Below are 20,567 nucleotides of genomic sequence, written 5' to 3' on the forward strand. Positions count from 1 at the left end.
CCTGATTGTATTAGCTCATCTTTATATTTTTCTATATTATTTGAATTATGGCAAACCACCTCAAATTCAGCTTACAGAGAAGCAAGGCATTTGTAAGTTTTTGTTGTTGTTGAGTCTTTCACTCTATCACCCAGACTGGAGTGCAGTGGCACGATCTCAGCTCACTGCAACCTCTGCCTCCTGGGTTGCAGCAATTCTCATGCCTCAGCCTCCGGAGTAGCTAGGATTACAGGGTCTCATCACTACACTCGGCTATTTTTTTTTTTTTTTTTTTTTGTATTTTTATTAGAGATGGGGTTTCACTATGTAGACCAGGCTGGTCTCGAACTCCTGACCTCAAGTGAGCCACCTGTCTCGGCCTCCTAAAGCATTGGGATTACAGGCTGTGAGCCACTGTGCCCGGCCCATAAATCATTTTATAAAAACAGTTTTTTAATTTAGAACATAGTTTTGCACATTAAAAAAAAAAAGTTTTGCACAGGTTGAACACAAAGTGCCTAGAGGTGGTAGTGGGAAGATGAGGTCATAGGAGTGTGGCTCTAAAGTTCCGAGCATTGGCCAGGGTTGATTTGGATTGGGTCAGAAATATCAAGTGATAACGACGAAAAAGGGAAAAAGGATGGGAATTCGGAGGGAGGGGCCGAGGTCTCGCCCAGTCACCCACAGTAGCATCCTTGCAATGTGTTGCTTGCACCGGTCCCCTAAGTCCCTCCTGCGCTAGCCGCCCGGCCTCGCCCAGCCCCGCCCCTCCCCGCCCCGCCCCTCCAGACCCCGCCCTTCCCCGCCCCGCCCCTCTCCCCCCGGGCCCCACCCCTCCCCAGGCCCCAAGCCTGGAGCGCGCCTCGCCCGGCATCCTCTGTCTCCGCCGGCCATCCGGCGTCCCGGCGGTTGCGTGCTCTGCCCCCTCCCTCCGCGCCGGCGCTCGCCTTCCCCGCCCTGCAGGCCTCACTAGGTTCGGGGCGGTTGGGGCGCACGCCTGTCGGGGCGGGGCTGGAGCGGGCGACCGAGCCAATGGGGCGAGGCGGCGGCGGCGGTGGCTGTTGCGGTGGCTGTTGCGGTGGCGGCTGTGTGGGACCCAGACGGGCTGGGATGGAGGCGGAGGGAGGCGGAGGAAGGCGGAGTCGGCGGCAGCGGCGGAGGGAGGAAGGTGGCGGCGCCCGTCCTGCTGAGAGTGTCGGTACGGCGGTGGGAGAGGGTAACCGACATGCTGCGTGCAGTGCCGCCGGGATCCTGCTCTCCATCTGCGCTTACCATGTGGAGCTGGAGAAGAAGCGGGACCACCGGCCCTCTGCGACCTGGGACCCTGGATGAAGTGCTCCGCTGCGCTTGCCTCCAGGTAGCCGGCGTTGGGGAGTGGGGCCGGGAGCGGCCGAGCGGGGCGAGCGCGGAGGCCGAGGCTGGGGAGCGCGCGGCTGGAGCTCGGGACTGGAGGCCGCGGGGACCGGGCCGCGGGGGGGACTGACGTGGTCGGGCCGGGCCGGGGGCGACCCGAGCCCAGGTCGCGGGGAGGAGGTGGCGGTGCCGCGAGGCCGCCGGGGAGGAATGAGGTGGCAGAGTGCAGCCGGGAGGCCGGGGCAGACGGGGAGCGGTCGGGCGGGCTGGGGCCGGGCTGGGCAGGAGCGCGAGGGGGCTGCGGAGGGTGGGTCTCGGCCGGCTTGACAGGTTTCCTGGTTGTCGGGAGGCGGCCGGGGGTGTGGGACCCTGTCCGCCGCACCCGCGAGACCAGCGGCCACCTCTTGTCCCCGCCATCGCTGCAGCCGAGGCTCTGGGGCCGGCTCCGACTCGAGGAGGGTTGCGTTTCCCACTGTCTTCGTGATGCTGGGTCAGGTGTTTCCGTGGTCAGGCCTCTTTGTACTCCAGCGCTGGTGAGAATTTGCAGACTTACTGGGACGGTGACATTTGCGGATAAACTCGAATTTGACCCTATTCTGGAAGAAGTTACCAGCACTTAACATATCTGATTTCTTGGATTCCCCCTCGTATATTTCAGTGTGTCAGGAAGGGGGCAAATGGTCTGAGTTTGAGTCTAGTTTAAGCTTCATTGGCATAAAGGACAAGTATGTATATGGCGATGTTTTAGGCATTGGGATGACTTTTAAGCATTGTTGCTTATTAGTATAATAGGATACCCATAACAGATTAAAAGCATACGCTTTGCTGAACTGCAGCTATTGGTTTGTGTTACTGATCATTTTAGTTTTTTTTTTTTTTAATGTTGTAATTAGTTTGTCTGTTAGGTTTTATTTTAATGCGTTAAATTTCCCTAGGCAAGTTACTTTGAAAAAGGGGGGAATTTACATTTTAAAAGAGGCTGTTTTTGTTTTTTTAACGGGGTGATTAAAAACATAACAAAAGTCGAAGGAATGATTTCAAAATTGGTAGGTTACGATTTTAATAGAGACTATGTCTGATATTTAGATGTTTGTTAACAGTAGTCACATTTGAGCGTTTTCTTCCCCTCCTGTTGATTGGCAAATTGGTATGTATCAGAAATGTATAGCTCACTAGTTTATTTCGACTCACATATTGTTGATTACATGAACAAGGTAGCATTGGAGTTTGTCTTGTTATTGGTTACAAACTTTAGGGAGCTGATCTTTCCACTTAGCTTTTTTCATGGACCAGATACTCTTATCTCATTTGCTCTTAAACAAAATTCCTGTAGCTTTTTACAGGGGAAATAATTGTCATAGGGCCAAATGAAATATTTTAAAAATGCATTTAAAATGTAGGTATCAGGTTACAGGGGAAAATACACGGATGTGACAAAAAGCTCGCATTTGTTGTTGGTTATTCAGAACAAAGTTAATAGGCTGATTGGACTCTCAGATACTCTTTGAGAACCATTGAGTGTCTTTTATGCAAATATTTTTGTTATTTCCACTGTCAGAAAGGACTTTTAAACTTGTAAGTACCTTTCACCCAAAGCTAGTTGAATGAATAAATACATAAGGAAAACATGTAACAGCACATTTCAGGTATTTAAGAAACAAGAAGAGCTAAAAATAACTTTTGATCCTAGTTTAATATGGAATTTTAGCAGAATTTTTACCAATTTTAGATTTTTTTTTTTAAATAAGTAGTCTATAATAAATGGACCTTTTAACATTGGGGCGTGGAAAGATTACTTTACTGTATGCTTAAGTTGTTCTATTTTTTGGGACGGAGTCTTCCTGTTGTCGCCCAGGCTGGAGTGCAATGGCGCGATCTTGGCTCGCTGCAGCCTCCGCCTCCAGGGTTCAAGTGATTCTCCTGCCTCAGCCTCCCCAGTAGCTGGGATTACAGACTCCCGCCATCATGCCAGCCTAATTTTTGTATTTGTAGTATAGGGGGGGTTTCTCCATGTTGGCCAGGCTGGTCTCAAACTCCTGACCTCGGTTGATTCGCCTGCCTTGGCCTGCCAAAGTGTGGGGTTACCACGGTGAGCCACTGCGCCCGCCCTTAAGAATTTTAAGTTCTTAAAATTGCCTTTTCTTGGCTGGGCGCGCTGGCTCACGCCGCAATTGCAGCACTCTGGGAGGCTAAGGCGGGCGGATCAACCGAGGTCAGGAGTTTGAGACAGGCCTGGCCAATATGGTGAAACCCCGTCTCTACTAAAAAATACAAAAATTAGCTGGGCTTGGTGGTGCATGTCTGTAGTCCCAGCTACTCGGTAGGCTAAGGCAGGAGAATCTCTTGAACCCAGGAGGCAGAGGTTGCAGTGAGCCGAGATCGCGCCATTGCACTCCAGCCTGGGCGACATGAGTGAGACTCCATCTCAAAAAATAAAAATAAAATAAAAATAAGAATGGACTTTTCTTTAAAAAAGAGAGTTTTGAACCATTTAATAAGCATATACTCTAAGTATTCTCATAGTTATATATCCTGCAAGAGCTGTGTGTGCACCATAAAACATCAAGTAGTATATTAAAAGTATGTATAAGAACTTGTAAGACTAAAAGTAACTGGATCTCTTTATAGTTTTCAATGTGAATTTAATATGTTGTGACTGAAAGTAGTGTTTCATTGTATAGCTTTGGACATAAAATAGTTTAACGTAGATGCTTGCTAAAGGAGGATGGGTAAAAATAAGATATGCCAATAAGAAGAGTAAATAACTTATTTGCTCTCTATACAGTGAAATTATTTTAAGAAATTTGTTCAATTTGATGAGCCTGTTTATAAACTACTTGCAAAAATTAAGTAGTTTATACACTAATTGTTTAATAAATGAATTTACATATCAACTTGTTTTGCAAGTAGTTTATAAACAGGCTGATCAAAATCACATGTGTGTATATACATATATAATCACAGATAGATGTACATATGTAGACTCATTTTCTTTTGGAAATGGGTAGACAAAACATTGAAAGTTTTTATTTTGTCAACCTGAAAGAGACTTTAAATGAAAGCTGATTATTGGAGACCTCAAGTTAGTTTATTATGATAGTGATTGCCATGTAGCAGTACTACTCAAAGATGTGACTGTTTTAGGAAAAGACAGTTTGAGCCCAGAGGAAAGTTAACAGATGAAAAAGATTCCGAAGAAAGTAATCTTCGAGGATCCAGAGTCACCACGTGGTTTTGGATTGCTTAAACTCACTTTCTTCTCATTTCACAATCCCTAAATGTCTTAATCCAAACAGAATAAGGTAGAGATTAATGAGAGAATCTTGAGGGGCATCTGTGTATAAAGTCCTCTATTATTCTGGGGAGGCATAATGATGGGAAGTTCCAGAGTTTTAGATTTCTGAAGAAATATTTTCCCCGAATTAGGAGGCTACAATAGAAATGCTGATTTTTAAATTCTACCGGGTACAGCCAATAAAAAGAGTAACACACCACTATCTCCTATCACCATCATTTCATTTAACGAAAGCGTATTTCTATTCAAAGAATTTGAAAGAACAGAATCTCTCAGAATAAAAGATCTTTAAATGGGGAATCATTTAGCTATATGGAAAAGTTTACTTTCAGACCAGCCTGGCCAACATGCTGAAAGCCCATCGCTAGTAAAAATACAAAATTATCTGAGCGTGGTGGCATACACCTGTAATCCCAGCTACTCCAGAGGCTGAGGCAGGAGAATCACTTAAACCCTGGAGGCCAAAGTTGCAGTAAGCTGAGATCGCACCCTTGCACGCCAGCCTGGGTGACAGAGCGAGACTCGGTCTCAAAAAAAAAAAAGTTTACTTTCATATTCTTACTATTCCCCATTTTCCCATAAATCATTGAAAACTCTACTGCAAACCTGCACCAGCCTGCCAGTTAACATTAAGTTAGCACTCCCTGCCCCCTTGGTTTGGTACACTGAGCTCAAATCTAAGGAATCTGTGTGGGCTTCCAGCCCTCTCAGTTCTTAGACTTGTAGCCTTATCTTCATGATGCCTCAGTTTCTCATCTTAACTAGGGATTTTAACACCTACTTAGGCCCTGGTGCAGTGGCTCACACCCATAATCCCAGCACTTTGGGAGGCTGACACCTGGCAGAGCTCTTGAGCTTAGGTTTCAGACCAGCCTGGGCAACAGGGCAAAACCCTGCCTCTACAAAAAACACAGAAATTAACTGGGCATGGTGGTGCATGCCTGTATTTCCAGCTTCTTGGAAGGCTGAGGTGTGAGGATCACTTGAGCTTGGGAGGCCGAGGTCCATAGTGAGCCTTGATGGTGCCACTGCACTCCTGCCTGGTTGGTAGAGAGAGACCCTGTCTCAAAAAAGAAACAAATAAACCAAAAAAACCTACTTTGCTAGATGAGTGTTAGGATGAAAAGTGGTACATGTATGTTCCTGAAATAAAGTTTGTCCTCAGTTGTAGCTGTCACCATTGATTGGAGATGTTCTTTTTTTGGTCAGTGTTTGATAATAAGTACCTTTAAGTATAATAAGTTTCTTGTATATACTTGTTTGTATATTTGGATATTAATTGTTTTAATGTAGCATATTGCTGACATAAAGACGAGTTCATTTAAAACAATTTTGAAGTTGTGCAAGAGAAACTAATATGCAGATTTTTTTTTTTTTTTTTTTTTTTTTTTTTTTAGATGGAATCTTGCTCTGTCACCCAGGCTGGAGTGCAGTGGCGCGATCTCAGCTCACTGCAACCTCCGCCTCGTGGGTTCGAGTGATTCTCCCATCTCAGCCTCCCGAGTAGCTAGGATTACAGGCGCCCGCCACCATGTCTGGCTAACTTTTGTATTTTCAGTAGAGACGGGGTCTCGCCATGTTGGCCAGGCTGGTCTTGAACTCCTGACCTCAGGTGATCCACCTGCCTCAGCCTCCCAAAGTGCTGAGATTACAGGCATCAGCCACTGTGCCTGGTCCTAATATGCAAAATATTCTATGTAAGTATTTCCTATATATTAGACCCCTTCTAAGAAGAGTTTCTGTGTAAGCATAGTACAAATGATCTGGAAAGGTTAATAGGCTTGGCAAATCTATGTTTCTTAAAACTATAAAAATAGTCCGGTTGTCCTATGGTATATGTATAGGACATATACTATAGGGGATGGGTTCTAGGACCCCTGTTTTTACCAAACTCCTGGCATAGTCAAGTCCCTACTGTGGGCCCTGCAGAACCTGGGTATATGAAAAGTTGAGCCTCCATATATGCAGGTTTCATTCTGCATTTGGTTGAAAAAGATCCACATGTAAGTGGGCCCACGCAGCTTAAACCTGTGTTGTTCAAGGGTGCACTGCATTTGAAAATCAAGTCCACCAAAAAGTTGCCATGTTTTACAAAATGTTGAATTACTACCTCCCCCATATCAAAATGTTGGATTATTACCTCCCCTGTATCTTAAAGTACAATCTATTTACTATCCCATTGAGATAATGAAACTTTTTGAATTAGAATAGAACCTAGGGCTGGACATACTGGTTCACGCCAGCACTTTGGGAAGCTGATGTGGGTGGGTCACTTGAGTTTAGGAGTTTGAGACCAGCCTGGCCAATACAGTGAAACCCCCTCTCTACTAAAATTGCAAAAAATTAGCTGGGTGTGGTGGTGGGTGCCTGTAATCCCAACTACGTGGGAGGCTGAGGCAGGAGAATCGCTTGAACCCAGGAGGCAGAGGTTGCAGCAAGCTGAGATCACACCACTACACTCTAGCCTGGGCAACAAGAGCCTTAAAATAAAAAAGCCGGGTATGGTGGCGGGCACCTGTAATCCCAGGCAGGAAAATCGCTTGAACCCGGGAGACAGAGGCTGTAGTTGGCTGAGATTGCGCCACTGGACTCCAGCCTGGGCAACAAGAGAGAACTCCTTCTCCAGAAGAAAGAACGTAGAAGAGTTTACTTCTCCTTGCTTTGTCAGAGATTCACAGGTTAAGTGACTTGCCCAACACAGGTTATTGTTACCTTGGGCAAGATATCTTGGGCAGGATATCTTGGACAAATTGAGACTTGACACCTGGCTTCCAGAGTACTTTAGAGTCCCCTTTGCACCCTACTTCCTGAGCCTGGAAGTTCTAGATGAGCTTGAACAACATAGTGAGGCCCTGTCTCTACAAAAAATACAAAAAATAGCCAGGCATGGTAGCATGTACTTGTAGTTCTAGCTACTCAGGAGGCTGAGGTGGGAGGATCGCTTCAGCCTGGGAGGTTGAGGCTGCAGTGAGTTGTGATCATGCTACTGTACTGCAGAGAGGGTCTCAGAGCCAGACCCTCTCTCTCAAAAAAAAAAAAAAAAAAAAAAAAAAGGGTTAAAAGTATATCTTCTTTTTAAAACATAGAAGGCCAATATAGATATAACAGAAATTGTCATATTGTCAGATTCTTTTCTGCACTCAGCCCTAACAAAACATGCTGTCTTCAACTCTACTTAGTTGGAGACAACTTTATTTAGTTGAAGAGAGAAAAAGTTCTAATTTGGGTTCTCTTTATCCAAGGAGTCTCCACTTTCACTGTGTATTGTTCAAACTGAAAAGAGACTTTGTATTTAATCTCAGATGTCATTAAGTACTTGAAATAAATTAGATTTCTAGTTAAATTAAGAGCTGCTTCAAGTTCTTAATTAGTAGTACATTCAATAGTCAGGAATACACGCTGTTGTTGTTGAGACGGAGTTTTGCTCTTGTTGCCCAGGCTGGAGTGCAGTGGCACGATCTTGGCTCACTGCAACCTCTGCCTCCTGGGTTCAAGCGATTCTACTGCCTCAGCCTCCTGAGTAGCTGGGATTACAGGCATGAGCCACCATGCCCAGCTAATTTTGTATTTTTAGGTGAGGTGGGGTTTCTCCATGTTGGAAATGGCTGGTTTTGAACTCTCGACCTCAGGTGATCCGCCTGCCTCAACCTCCCAAAGTACTGGGATCACATGCGTGAGCCCCCATGCCTGGCCAGGATACACACTCTTAATTTCATGGTCACCTGTTTTCATGAAGCCATTTTCCAGATATATAAAATCTCTAATTTTCACAAAACCAATATATAGAGTATGTAGCTACTGTCTTTTTTCTTTTTTTGAGACAAGGCTTCCCTCTGTTGCCCAGGCTGGAGTGCAGTGGCATGACCAAGGCTCACTGCAGCCTCGACCTTCCAGACCCAAGGGATCTTCCCACCTCAGCCTCTAGTATCTGGGACCACAGCTGTGTGCCCACACGCCTGGCTCATTTTTAGTTTTTTGTAGAGACGGGGATCTTGCCATATTGTCTGGATGGGTCCAGAACTCCTGGGCTCAAGTAATCTGCTGGCCTCAGCCTTCTAAAGTGCTGGGGTTACAGGCATGAGCCACCGTGCCCTGCTTGTCTTCTTTTTCAAGTTGGTCAGTTCTCCTTGCAATGAATGCTTTTCCCCTTACATTTGAACACTTGAAGAATTATTGACAGAACATTTCCATTTCTTTCTCTTTTTTTTTTCCTGACATGGAGTCTCTGTCACCCAGGCTGAAGTGCAGTGGCTTGATCTCAGCTCACTGCCACCTGGGCCTCCTGGGTTCAAGCGATTCTCCTTCCTCAGTCTTCTGAGTAGCTGGGTTTACAGGTGCCCACCACCATGCCCAGCTAATTTTTGTATTTTTTAGTAGAAACAGGGTTTTCACCATATTGGCGAGGCTGGTCTCAAACTCCTAACCTCAGTTGATCCACCCACCTCGGCCTCCCAAAGTGCTGGGATTATAGACTATGAGCCACCGCGCCCGGCCTGTCCATGGATTTTTTTAAAAATGTGCTTTGAGCAATCTAAAACGAAAGCAGTCTGCCTAAAATTTATATTCATATATTTCTACTATATTGTAGATGTTGATTTTGTGGAGCTATGATTTAATAAGATATTTTACCAGTAATAAGACGTTTTATAATTTTGTATATTGTTATTTTCTAAAAAGTTTATTTAAGTGCAAATGCAAAGGACAGGAGTGATCATATTGAAGCACTAGGAAAAGACTTTGTGGGTAAAAATTCGACCTCAAATATGCAAATATTTAACTTCCCATATGGAAATAATGTCTTTTTACAAAAGAAAAATAAACATATTTGTTTGCATGGTGTTCTTATACACGCACACATGCGCGCGCGCACACACACACACACGCCTTTAGAAATGGTAACCAGGCCGGGTGCCGTGGCTCACACCAGTAATCCCAGCACTTTGGGAGGCCAAGGTGGGTGGATCACCTGAGGTCAGGAGTTTGAGACCAGCCTGGCCAACATGGTGAAACCCTGTCACTACTAAAAATACAAAAATCAGCTGGGTGTAGTGGCATGCGCTTGTAATCCCAGCTACTCGGGAGGCTGAGACAGGGGATTGCTCGAACCTGGGAGGTGGAGGTTGCAGTGAGCCTAGATTACACCATTCTACTCCAGCCTGGGCGACAGAGCAAGACTGTCTCCAAAAAAAAAAAAAAAAAGGAAAAAGAAAAAGAAAGAAAAGAATATGGTAACCAGTCTATATTCTTTTTAGGTGATCTTTGAAAAGCAAAAGCAAATCTATCTGCAAACACATCTAGGTGTGGGGCAAGAGTGTGTGAAAATGGGACATTAAATAAGATTGATTGATGGAAAAAGTGATGTAGAATGTAGGCAAAATCCCTTCCACAATTTTGATGAAAGTTATTTTAATTTGTCTCATCACTCAGCTTAATAAGAAATAAAATTAAAAATAATTTACTTTGTCCTGGTATTTACATTTTACTAGCTCCATATGTGTAGAGGTGTAAGGGATTTTTAGAAGAGAAACAAGGTTAAGACTTTTAAACCTGAATTTGGATAAAAGATGAATCTTCAAAAGTATTGATAGTTTTGGAAAATAATTTTTAAGAAAGGCATGACAGCCAGTGATTATCTAGTTACGCAATTTGTTGCCAGGGATTGTGAAGCTTTACTATAAAAACTACAGGATGAGTGATGAATCCTTGATGCTGAGATTTTGTTCGTCTTCTTTTTCAATAGGTGAACATTGTACCACTGATTACCAAAGCAGACACAATTTCTAAAAATGATTTACAGATGTTTAAGAGTAAGATAATGAGTGAATTGATTAGCAATGGCATCCAGATATATCAGCTCCCAACAGATGAAGAAACTGCTGCTCAAGCAAACTCCTCAATTAATGTAAGTTTCAGTAACAATATCTGACAAAGAGGCTATAAATGAGTGTTTATCCAGAATCTAGTGTGAGAATTTTTACATTTGCTTTATTTTGAAAAGCTTCTGCTGAGAATTGAATATTTGTAAGCAGATTTATTTAAATTTAATTGAAGCACCGTGTTCCTCAAGGATATTGGCCTATAATTTTCTTCTTGGAAGTATATTTTCTTGCTTTGATATCAAGGGGATGCTGCCTCATAAAATGACTCTGAAAGTGTTACCTCTTTTTTCTATTTTTTCAAAGAATTTGAGGATGTTTTATATTAAAATTTCTTTGAATGTTTGGTAGAATTTACCCATGAAGTAATCTGGTCCTGGGCTATATTTTGGAGTTTTGAAAAATTACTTCTTTAGTTTCTCTATTTGTTATTAGTCTCTTTAAACTCTCCATTTATTCTCCATTCAGTCTTGGTAGGTTATATGTTTCTAGTCATTTCACCATTTCTTCCAAGTTGTCAAATTGGTTGATGTACAATTGTCCATAATAGTCCCATATAATTCTGTTTATTTCTGTAATAAGTTGTAATGTCTTCTCTTTCATTTCTTATTTTATTAACATATTCTCTATTTTTGTCCTAGGTCAAGGTAAGGGCTTTGATTTTGACTTTTTTCCCCCAAATTAACTCTTAGCTTAATTGATTAATGTTTTTGTTTTATTTTTTGAGACAGAGTCTCACTCTGTTGCCCAGGCTGGAGTGCAGTGGCACAGTCTTGGCTCATTGTAACCTCCATCTCCCGGATTCAAGTGATTCTCCTGCCTCAGCCTCCTAAGTAGCTGGGATTACAGGAGCGTGCCACCACGCCTGGCTAATTTTTGTATTTTTAGTTTAGATAGGGTTTCACTATGTTGGGTGGGCTGGTCTTGAACTCCTGAACTCAAGAGATCTCCTGGGATTACAGGCATGAGCCACCATGCCTGGCCGATTAAAATTTTTTAAATATTTCATGTATTTATGCTCTAATCTTTGTTTTTTCTTTCCTTCTGCTTATTTGTGTGTGTGTGTGTGTGTGTGTGTGTGTAAGGTTAGGTTGTTTATTTCAGATCTTTTTGGTTTTTTTTGAGTTGGAGTCTCCCTCTGTCACCCAGGCTAGAGTGCAGTGACGCAATCTCGGCTCACTGCAGCCTCCGCCTGCCAGGTTCAAGCAATTCTCCTCCCTCAGCCTCTCGAGTAGCTGGGACTACAGGCATGCACCACCATACCCTAATTTTTTTTCTATTTTTGGTAGAGACGGTGTTTCACCATGTTAGCCAGGCTGGTCTTGAACTCCTGACCTCAGGCAATCCACCTGCCTCGGCCTCCCAAAGTACTGGGATTACAGGCATGAGCCACCATGCACAGGCGAGATCTTTTTTTAAGAGATGTAGGTGTCTACTACTATAAACTTCCTTTGTTTTTTATTTTAGATTCAGAGGGTGTAAGTGCGTATTTGTCAAATAGATATATTGCATAATGGTGAGATTCAGCTTCTAGTGTAACTATTCTGAGATAGTAAACTTTGTACCCAACAGATCATTTTTTTTTTTTTTTTTTTGAGACATGGTCTCACTCTGTTGTCCCAGCTGGTGTGCAGTGCTGTGATCACATCTCACTACCAGTAGATAATGTTTTGACCATCAGCCTCCTCCCAATCTCTGCCTTTTGGAGTCTTGTTATCTATTGTTTCCATCTTTATGTCCTTGTGTACTCATTGTTTAGCTCCTGCTTATGAGAACATGTGGTACTTGATTTTGTGTTTCTGAGTGATTTCACTTAGGATAATGGCCCGCAGCTCCATCCATGTTACTGCACAGAGCATGATTTCTTTTTTTTATGGCTGCATAGTATTCCATGGTGTATATATACTACATTAAAAAAATCCAGTCCACTGTTAATGGACATTTAGGTTAATTCCATGACTTTACAATTATGAGTAGGAATGTAATACACATATGAGTGAAAGTGACTTTTTTATATAATGTTTACTTTCAGGTACATGCCTAGTATAATCACTGGGTCAAATGGTAGCTCTATTTTTAGTGCTTTGAGAAATCTCTATATTGTATTTCATAGAGATTGTGCTAATTTATGGTCCCACCAACAGTGAATAAGCATTCATTATTCTCTGCATCCACACCAACATCTGTTGTGTTTGCAGTAGTAGCCATTCTGATTATGTAAGATGATATCTTATTTTGTGTGTGTGTGTGTGTGTGTGTGTGTGTGTGTGTGTTTTTGAGACAGAGTCTCGCTCTGTCACTCAGGCTGGAGTGCAGTGAAATGATTTCGGCTCACTGCAACCTCCGCCTCCTGGATTCAAGCGATTCTCCTGCCTCAGATCCCCGAGTTGCTGGGATTACAGGCACCCACCACCACGCCCAGCTAATTTTTGTATTTGTAGTAGAGTTGGGGTTTAACCTCATTGGTCAGGCTGGTCTCAAACTCCTGACCTCAGGTGATCCACTTGCCTTGGCCTCCCAAAGTGCTGGTATTACAGGTGTGAGCCACTGCACCCGGCCTTTATTGTGGTTTTAATTTGTGTTTCTTTTTTTTTTTTTTTTTTTTTTTTTGAGACGGAGTCTCGCTCTGTCGCCCAGGCTGGAGTGCAGTGGCCGGATCTCAGCTCACTGCAAGCTCCACCTCCCGGGTTTACGCCATTCTCCTGCCTCAGCCTCCCGAGTAGCTGGGACTACAGGCGCCCGCCACCTCGCCCGGCTAGTTTTTTGTATTTTTTAGTAGAGACGGGGTTTCACCGGGTTAGCCAGGATGGTCTCGATCTCCTGACCTCGTGATCCACCCGTCTCGGCCTCCCAAAGTGCTGGGATTACAGGCTTGAGCCACCGCGCCCGGCCTAATTTGTGTTTCTTGATGATTGGTGATGTCGAGTGATTTTTCATATGTTTGGTGGCCACTTGTATGTCTCCTTTTGAGAAATGTCTGTTCATATCCTTTGCAGTCTTTTTAATGGGGTTGTTTATTGTTGGTTGTTGTTGAGTTGTTTGTGTTCTTTATAGATTCTGTATATTAGTCTTTGTCAGATGCAAAGTTTGCAAATATTTTGTTCCTGTTGTGTAGATTGTCTCTTTACTCTGTTGATTATTTCTTTTGCTGTGCTCTTTAGTTTAAGTCCCATTTGTGTATGTTTGGTTTTGTTGCATGTTTTTCAGGACTAATTTATGAATTATTTGCCTAGGCCAATATCTAGAAGAGTTTTTCCTACATTTTCTTCTAGGATTTTTATAGCATCTGGTGTTTCATTTAAGTCGTTAATGCATCTTGAGTTAAAGTTTGCATATGGTAAGAGATGGGGATTCAGTTTCATTCTTTTGCCTATGGGTAGCCAGTTTTCCCAGCACCATTTATTAAATAGAATGCCCCTTCCCTATTGTTTGTTTTTGCCAACTTTGTCAAAGATCACCTGGATGTAGGCATGTGGCTTCATTACTGGTTCTTTATTCTCTTTTCTTTCACAATTTTTTTCTCCCTTTTTTAGCTGTATCCTTCCTAGCAACGGACTCTTTATTCTGTTCTATTAATCAATCAGTCTGTTTTTGTGCCAATGCCATACTGGTTTATTTAGTATTGCATTATAGTATAATTTGTAGTCAGACACATGATGCCTCTGGCTTAGTTCTTTTTGCTTAGGATTACTTTGGCTATTTAGATGCATTTTTGGTTCCATATGATGTTTAGGAACGTTTTTTTCTAATCCTGTAAAAAATGTTATTGGTAATTTGATAGGAATTGTGGTGAATCTTTAGGTTGCTTTGGTTAATATGGTCTTGGTAATGTTATTGATTCTTCCAATAGAAAAATTCCATAAATTTCTGGAATAGTTTCAGTAAGATTGATACCAGCTCTTCATTGTACTTCTGGCAAAATTTGGCTGTAAACCCATTTGTTCTTTTTGTTTGTTTGTTTGAAATTATTTTATTACTGAGTCTATTTCATTACTTGTTATTGGTCTATTTAGGATATCTATTTTTTTTCTGGTTCAGTCTTAAGAGGTTGTATGTTTCCAGGAATTTATCCATTTTCTTTCTTTCTTTTTTTAAGGAATATAAAACTTATTGACAGCTGTTCACCAGTATTTACAATAAGGTAAACAACATACAGTTGGATAATATTCTCGTTACCACAGAGGTGTTTTTCCTGCCTTTTACTAAACCAGTAAAGCAAATGCTGAAAAGATTGAGTCTACATGTAAGGAATGAGTTGGGGTAAAGAAAAACATGTAAGTCTTTTAGTTTACTTTTGTAATTTAAGCTATAAAAGGCTTTTTTTTTTTTTTTTTTTTGAGACAGAGTCTTGCTCTGTTGTCCAGACTGGAGAGCAGTGGCGCCATCTCGGCTCACTGCAATGTCTGCCTCCCGGGTTCAAACAATTCTCTAGAAGAGGCCATTTTTTATTGCAGACTTGAAGAGCTATTATTCACTGCCTCCAAGCTGCTCTGGGTTGAAGCTCTGCAGCATCTCTGGCCCTGTGCGCCTCTGGCTCAAGCCACATCTGAGCAGGGAGGGATAAATTTAACCATTTTGTCTAGGTTTTCTAGTTTGTATGCATAGAGATATTCATATTAGTTTCTGATCTTTTGTTTTCTGTGGTATCAGTTGTAATGTCACTTTTATCACTTCTGATTGTGCTTCTGCTTACTTAAATCTTCTTTTTTCTTGGTTAATCTAGCTAGCACCATATCAATTTTCTTTCCTTTCTTTTTTTTTTTTTTTTTGAGACAGAGTTTCACTTTGTTTTCCAGGCTGGGGTGCAGTGGCACGATCTTGACTCACTACAACCTCTGCCTCCCAGGTTCAAGCAATTGTTATGCCTCAGCCTCCTGGACCTGGGATTACAGGCATCCGCCCCCATGCCCAGCTGATTTTTTGTATTTTAGTAGAGACAGGGTTTCCCCATCTTGCCCAGGCTGGTCTCCAACTCCTGAGCTCAGGCAATTCACCTGTCTCAGCCTCCCAAAATGGTAGGATTACAGGCATGAGCCATGGTGCCTGGCCTAGCACCATATCAATTTTCTTATCTTTTCAAAAAAAAAAAAACAGGTTTTTTGAACTAACGCAGGTAAAAAATAAAGAAAATTTAAATAAATAAGAGGTCAAGAAATAGGAAATTATGTAAAGCAACCCAACTTATGAGTTGTAGGCATTCCTGAGAGAGAAGAGGAGAAGATAAAAAGATTAGAAACATATTTGAGGGAATAATCAGAAAAACTCTCTTGGCCTTGCTAGAAAGGTACACATCCAGATGCAAGAAGCTCAGAGAACACCTGGAAATACTTTGCAAGATGAACTTCACCAGACTATCTAAAGTCAACTAGAAGGAAAATACTCTGAAAGAAGCAAGAGAGAAATTTCAAATCATCTATAAATGAAATCACATTAGACTAACTACAGACTTCACAGAAGAAACTTTACAAGCCAGGAGGCACTGGGATTCTATTTTCTGTCTGTCTTCTGCTTAGTCTAGCCTATTGTTAAAGCTTTCAACTGTAAATCCGTCCTTCAGTGTGTTTTTCATTTCTAGAAATTCCATTCTTTTAATTTAAAGATATCTGTACTTAATTCACATTCTGCATTGTTCTGATATCTTTGTGATGATTTTCAGTCTTCTCTTGGATCTCATTGAGCTTCCTTATCCATATTTTGAATTCATTATCTTTCATTTCAGAATTGTCATTTTGGTTGGTAGGATCCATTGCTAGAGAGCTAGTGCATCCTTTGGTAATGTCAAAACATTCTGCATTTTTTTGTTTTGTTTTGTTTTGTTTTTTAATTCATGATGCCAAAGTTCTTATGATGGTTTCTTCTCATCCGGGAAAGTTGTCACTTCTTATTTTTGAATTTACTTTAATTTAGATGGGGCTTTTCCCCCTTGTGGGTGTAACTATAGCATCTATAGGGTAGGGGGCTTTGGCTTTGTTTCTTTAGCCCTGTACCCTTCTGTCAGTAGAATTGGTTTGTGCCATTTAACCTCCATGCCAGTAAGTGGCACTTATGAGTAAGAGCCAGCAGTGGCAGAAGTGGATGGTGTGTGTTTGATCTTTTTTTTTTTTTTTTGAGACGGAGTCTTGCTGTGTCACCCAGGCTGGAGTGCAGTGGCCGGATCTCAGCTCACTGCAAGCTCCTCCTCTCGGGTTCACGCCATTCTCCTGCCTCAGCCTCCCGAGTAGCTGGGACTACAGGTACCCGCCACTTTGCCCGGCTAGTTTTTTGTATGTTTAGTAGAGACGGGGTTTCACCGTGTTAGCCAGGATGGTCTCGATCTCCTGACCTCATGATCCGCCCATCTCGGCCTCCCAAAGTGCTGGGATTACAGGCTTGAGCCACCGCGCCCGGCCTGATCTTTGTTTACTGTGATTTCGTCTCTGTTGTTTCAGGTGATAGGCTGCTTTATGTAATGCCTAAACTCTGAGTTGCCTGTTCAGCCCAGAGGGGAAGACAAAGCTGGGCAGAGCTGGACCACAAAGCTTACCCACCAACATCTCAGTGATGAACATGAAGAGTAGCCTTTATAGGGGTGGCTGGAGCAGCTCCTGTTGAAATGCTCACAGGTCTCTGTAGGGAGGGAGGAGCTGTACCAGCTCTGCCTCCGACGTAGGTAGGAACATGATCTGTTTCCCTATCCTACCCCTGTCCCACAGAGCTCATGACTGTTAGTTCAGACGGACACTGTCATCTACCTCCAGGTCATAATGTAGCCAAGAGCTATTGAAAATGCCTGTCTGGTGACTCTTCGTAGGAGCAACCTCAGGGTAGGACCTCCTCTCTCAGCCCAATATAGGCAGCCCTGTGGCTTGCCTGTTCTCTCATGCAGGGACACTGCTACTTTGTGTACATAGGGGAAGCAGCTTCACCTTTCAGCACAGGAGGGTGGGTTTCAGCTGTTGTAGTGTCGGCCAGCTGGGTTAGCACAGCCTTAGTCTCTAGAAGGAGTGATCAGGTGCCAATGGTGGACTGGGCTAGCCATTTTCTTGATTCTCAGATCCCTATATGTTGTTCTAGATAGCATGCATAAGTACTGGAGGGACTGGATCAGAAACAGGCTGGCCTATGTGTCCTCAGGTACCCAGGGTTCAGATGCTGGCTGTGATAGAGAGGGGCAGGCTGGCCCCCACACAACTGGCAGAAAACTTAGGCAGGGGCAGGAAGAATGCTCAGGCAACTGCAGAATGCTAAAGCGACAGCAGTGCCAGGGCTGATTGCAAGTACCTGGGGCTGGGCTCTCAGAAGAGTGCCAGGCCACAGCTGAAATGATCAGATGGGAACATTGTTCTTAATTCTTTTTCTTTGAGACAGAGTTTTGCTCTTGGTGCCCAGGCTGGAGTGCAATGGTAGGACCTCAGCTCATTGTAACCTCTGCCTCCCGGGTTCAAGCAATTCTCCTCCCTCAGCCTCCTGAGTAGCTGGCATTACAGGCACCTGCCATCACATCGGCCAAATTTTGTATTTTTATTAGAGACGGGGTTTTGCCACGTTGGCCAGGCTGGTCTTGAACTCCTGACCTCAGGTGATTTGCCTGCCTCAGCCTCCCAAAGTGCTGGGATTACAGGCGTGAGCCACTGCACCCAGCCCATCCTTTGTTCTTAAAGGACAGTTTTTTGGGGATAAAGTATTCCTTTTGGTCTTTCTCTTTCTTCCAGTACATTGAATCATCCCACTGTTTATTGACCTGCAAGATTTCTGTTGAGATGTCCATTGATAGTCTTATGCAGGCTCCCTTATATGGGACAAGATGTTTTTCTTTTGCTGCTTTCAGAATTCTCTTTGTGATATGGGTCAGAGTATACAAAGATTCAGTTTGCAAAATGAGTAATTTCTTTTTTCTTTTTCTTTTTTTTTTTTTTTTTGAGATCTAGTCTCACTCTGTTGTCCAGGCTGGAGTACAGTGGCAGTGATCTTGGCTCACTGCAAGCTCTGCCTCCTTCTGAGATTTCTATAATGCGTACATTGGTTTTCTTGACGATTTTCTGTAAGTTCCATATGCTCTCTTCACTTTTTCCATCCTTTTTGTTTTTGTTCATCTAATGATAATTTCAAATAATTTGTTTTAGAGTTCACTCATTCTTTCTTCTGTTTGATTGAGTCTTGCATTGAAGCTGTCCACTAAAATTCTCAGTGCAATTATTTTACATTGTAGAGCCAGAATTTTTGTGTGTTTTTTATTTGTTGATTGAACTTCTAATTTTGTTCATGTATTGTTTTCCTGATTTCATTTTGTCATTTATCTGTATTTGCTTGAAGCTTATTTAGCTTTTTTTTTAGACAGTGATTTTGAATTTTTGCTGGCTGTGGTGGCTCACACCTGTCATTCCAGCACTTTGGGAAGCTGAGGTGGGCGGATCACCTGAGGTCAGGAGTTTGAGGCTAGCCTGGCTAACATGGTGACACCCCATCTCTACTAAAAATACAAAAACTAGCTGAGCATGGTGGTGCATGCCTGTAGTCCCAGCTACTCGGGAGGCTGAGGCAAGAGAATCGCTTGAATTTGGGAAGTGGAGGTTGCAGTGAGTTGAGATCACACCACTGTACTCCAGCCTGGGTGACAGAACGAGACTCTTGTCAAAACAGACAAACATAATTATTTTGAATTTTTTTCAAGTAGCACATGGATCTTCATTATTTTGGGACCTGTTAATGGCTCTATATTAGCGATTTTTTTCTCTTTTTGTTTTTGTGGGGTCATGTTTGACTTCTTCCTCATGATCTTCATAGTCTTGCATTGGTCTTTGCTTATTTAAAGGAGCAATCTTGTCTTCTCATCTTTACAGACTTGTTTTATTAGGTAAAGACACTCTCATCTTAGGCTCCCAACTGGTGTAACTACCTTAGGGACCATGGTCATGTGGGATGGATCGGGTCCTGGTCTTCTGTGAGTTCTGCAGTCAGTCTGTATGTGGGTGAAGCTCATGGAAGGACTTTGGACAAGGAGCTTCAGTGCTTCGGGCGTGTGCGGTTGAAGCCAAGTCCACAGAGAAATGTGGATGCTTATAGGTCTGCTGAGTCTGCCCTTAATGTATTTCCTACTAAGGTGTGAGTCTGTCTTCTTAAAGCGGCTTTCCTTGGTCTTCAGATATACTAGAATATCATAATCTGCTATCTGGATCCCAAAGCTCCCGCAATGGCACTTTTGTCTATAGATGCTTGCCAAATTAGTATTTTCTCGGGGGATAAGAAGTGGGATCTCCTAGTCTCTTATCTTGCAGGTGTCACTCTCCTTTAATTCTTTAATCTTGGTTTCTCTTAGATCTGTGGACCTAATTATAATGACTATTGGAAATAAAATATTTTTTTAATAAATCCAATATCTGAACAGTCTCACAGCCAGTTTCTGTTGACAACTTTGTTTCTTTTTTTAGGGGTATATTTTATTTTATACATTCCATGTAATATTTTGTTACAAATGGGGTATTTTAGATACTGCATTGTAACAACTTGGGATGCGAGTTCTATCTCCTCCCCTAGAGCTTGTTATTGTTATGTATTTGTTCAGTAACTGGCGGAATTGTTTGAGTAAAGTCTGTTTCTCCTCCTACAATGTTAAGCCTCTGATGTTGCTCCTTATTAAGGTGTAGTTTTAGGCAGGCCCATAGCCACACTGAGTGAAGTGATTTTGGTTGCCCTCTCTCTTTTCACATGATCATACCCAGCTGATAAGCTCCACTAATTGCCAGCTGATTGCTCAGTTGTTTGCAGCACTGCCCTGTTAAAGATAATGTTCTGTAAATGAATTCTATCAAATTATGTCTCCTTTTAAGGAATGATTTCTGAGGTCAGTGTTTGACATTTGTTGCAACCCCAGGATGCCTCCTCCCAGCTTTCTTATTGTTTGTTTCTCTCTTGCAAACGAATTGGACTACAATTTAGCCTTTATTGGAGTCTCCTTATAATTTTATTTTACCCCAACCTTCATCCTTTTTTTTTTTTTTTTTTTTTTTTTTTTTGAGATGAAGTCTCACTCTGTTGCCCAGGCTGGAGTGCAATGGCATGATCTTGGCTCACTGCAACCTCCGCCT

At 42.7% G+C, this 20,567-nt stretch overlaps 1 protein-coding gene across 33 annotated transcripts in view; it reads left to right on the top strand.

Moving 5' to 3' along the window:
- Positions 1-831: 831 nt before the first annotated feature.
- Positions 832-20,567, top strand: part of LOC103247788 (septin-14-like) — a 116,322-nt gene continuing 96,586 nt past the window's right edge. For 31 of the 33 annotated variants that reach the window (XR_012090123.1, XR_012090120.1, XR_012090126.1 and 28 more), the window contains exons 1-2: positions 832-1,336; positions 10,368-10,529. Coding sequence is in view for 14 of the 33 variants with exons in the window: in XM_073008690.1 (XP_072864791.1) it covers positions 1,205-1,336; positions 10,368-10,529 (294 nt within the window). In the remaining 19 variants the exon portion in view is untranslated. The remainder of the gene's footprint in view (positions 1,337-10,367; positions 10,530-20,567) is intronic. The other 2 variants (XM_073008702.1, XM_073008709.1) reach the window with 2 other exon arrangements.

Source organism: Chlorocebus sabaeus, chromosome 21 (assembly GCF_047675955.1).
Source record: "Chlorocebus sabaeus isolate Y175 chromosome 21, mChlSab1.0.hap1, whole genome shotgun sequence".
In the NCBI taxonomy this organism is placed as follows: domain Eukaryota; kingdom Metazoa; phylum Chordata; class Mammalia; order Primates; family Cercopithecidae; genus Chlorocebus; species Chlorocebus sabaeus.